This window comes from Salvelinus alpinus, chromosome 5 (genome assembly GCF_045679555.1).
Source record: "Salvelinus alpinus chromosome 5, SLU_Salpinus.1, whole genome shotgun sequence".
In the NCBI taxonomy this organism is placed as follows: Eukaryota; Metazoa; Chordata; class Actinopteri; order Salmoniformes; family Salmonidae; genus Salvelinus; species Salvelinus alpinus.
Window position 1 is genome coordinate 63,996,099 of NC_092090.1, and position 2,500 is coordinate 63,998,598.

Below are 2,500 nucleotides of genomic sequence, written 5' to 3' on the forward strand. Positions count from 1 at the left end.
ATGAGAAAGAGAGAGTCAACACACACACAGCTATGGTTGATGTAGTGGGTGGAGCCGCAGGTGTGTGTCGTCAGTCACCATCAGCAGGTAGCCGCTGGCCACTCGTATGACGCTGACATCAGAGAAAGACTTGAGGATGTCTTCCAGAGTGGTGGTGGTAAACGACAAAACCTTCTGAGACGAGTTGACGGCTACACTCTGCTGTACTGCCTGGAGAGAGAGAGGGAGAGAGGGAAGGAGGGAGGGAGAGAGGGGGAAAGAGAGGGAAAGAGGGGGAGAGGGGGAAAGAGGGAGAGAGGGGGAAAGAGAGGGAAAGAGGGAGAGAGGGGGAAAAAGAGGGAGAGAAGGGGAAAGGGGGAAAGAGAGGGAAAGAGAGAGAGAGAAAGAGAGAGGGGGGGAGATAGAGGGAGAGAGAGCGAGAGGGAAGGAGAGAGAGGGAGAGCGAGAGGGAAGGAGAGAGAGAGGGAGAGAGAGAGCGAGAGGGAAGGAGAGACCAAGAGAAAGAGAGCGAGAGAGAGCGAGAGGGAAGGAGAGAGAGAGGGAGGGAGGGAGGGAGGGTCAGTCAGAAATATTACATGTTGAATGTGATGTAAAAGCAACACTAGACAGTGAGTAGAACAGTCTATAGTAGAGTATTGCAGCTGCGACTATACACACACACACACACACACACACACACACACACACACACACACACACACACACACACACACACACACACACACACACACACACACACACACACACACACACACACACACACACACACACAGACACACACACACACACACACACACACACACACAGACAGACACACACACAACGCTCAACACTTCTCTGGACTTTCACTGATGCTTACCAGAGCACCGTTTCATTGATCAACATACAACCATACACACACACACACACCACACACACACACACACACAGTAGAGTCTCTTTCCCTGATGCTTACCAGAGCAGTATTTCATTGATAAAAATACAGTTCTCTCAAACAAATGATCACACCTCTTCCCTCAAACTGGGCCCCAAGATGAATGGCTGACACACACGCACACTCTCACGCACACGCACGCACACACACAGAGAGAGCCACACCGTGCGGAGCTCGGAGGCCTTCAAAAACAAAGAGCAGATGATGTCACGCATGAGCCACCAATGGGTCCACAGCTGGAAAATAGATTGTGTGTGTGTGTGTGTTAAAGAGTTTCAACGCCCACCAAATGTGTTCCAGATGTCCTACTCTCCCCTGCACAGCCCCTAACTCTAACCGACCGCCACACACACTCACTGGGCCAAATATCTACTGGGGGCCCAGGCTTACATATGTGGCCTACCAGGGTCCCAGACGGCAAGTTCAGATACAGGACGTAAAACTTCAGCTTTAGAGACGGGGCATGGGCTATACTGGGGGCCCAGGCTTCACGTGTGTGGATGCTGGGCTGACATTAAAATGTGACCCCTGTCCAGGATGGAGAAAACCCTGCCATGATACATCTGCAGTGCATTGCTAGTGCCTTCAATCACAGCCGTAGTGTATTATACCATAAGCTGCTGCTGATGCTAGCACTGCCTCCAAAACTAGAGCAGAGAGGAACTGTCCCCCCCCCCTCCCCTCTCCCTCTGAGGCCCACACAGGAGCAACTGGACTGGGGGAGAGAGGGGGGGGGGGGGGGCTGGAATGCGTTACATTACGCCTACCTTACACAGGAACGCCTCTCTTTCTCTCTGTAAGGCCCCTTGTACAGTATACTTCACTGTACACTCACACACACACAAGCACACACACACACACACGCAGTCTTACCTCCGAGTATTTCCTCTGCCAGGCCTCCAGTATGGCTGCAGCCTTGTCTTCGTTCCAGTTGATATGGGACACCTCCTCATAACCCTTCAGGTGCTCAAACATCTGTTTAGGAGTCATCAGCTGGAACATGGTCTGTAATGCCTGGGCACTACACACACACACACACACACACACACACACACACACACACACACACACACACACACACACACACACGCACACACACAGGACAGAGAGAACATAGGTCAGATACTCACACGCGCCACAACAGTCCACAGTACCACTCCATAGGATAGTGCCCTGCGGTGACTGTTACTGGCAGTGGGGAACATATCCTCCTACATACGCAAGTCTGTTAACGATCCCAAAATGACCAGGTTTTCCACAAATCCTGGTTGGCAGATCCAAAGGAATCAGGAGGGAATAAGCAGGAAATCCAAGAATCCTCCAACCGGGACTTCTGGAAAACACACACACACACACACACACACACACACACACACACACACACACACACACACACACACACACACACACACACACACACACACACACACACACACACACACACACACACACACACACACACACACCAATGCCAACTCCCCAGAGGCAATGGAAGCAAAAGGATATTACTATTATGCTACAGTGATCCTGGGCTGACTTTAGCTTGCATTCTGGGTAATGAAAGTG

At 51.4% G+C, this 2,500-nt stretch overlaps 1 protein-coding gene across 3 annotated transcripts in view; it reads right to left on the bottom strand.

The window, feature by feature from the left end:
* The window catches only part of ptch1 (patched 1), a 93,073-nt gene that overhangs the window by 50,755 nt on the left and 39,818 nt on the right, over positions 1–2,500 (bottom strand). For all 3 annotated transcript variants that reach the window (XM_071402666.1, XM_071402665.1, XM_071402667.1), the window contains exons 8-9: positions 1,808–1,955; positions 79–210 (exon numbers count right to left, since the gene is read on the bottom strand). In XM_071402666.1, the coding sequence (XP_071258767.1) occupies positions 79–210; positions 1,808–1,955 (280 nt within the window). The remainder of the gene's footprint in view (positions 1–78; positions 211–1,807; positions 1,956–2,500) is intronic.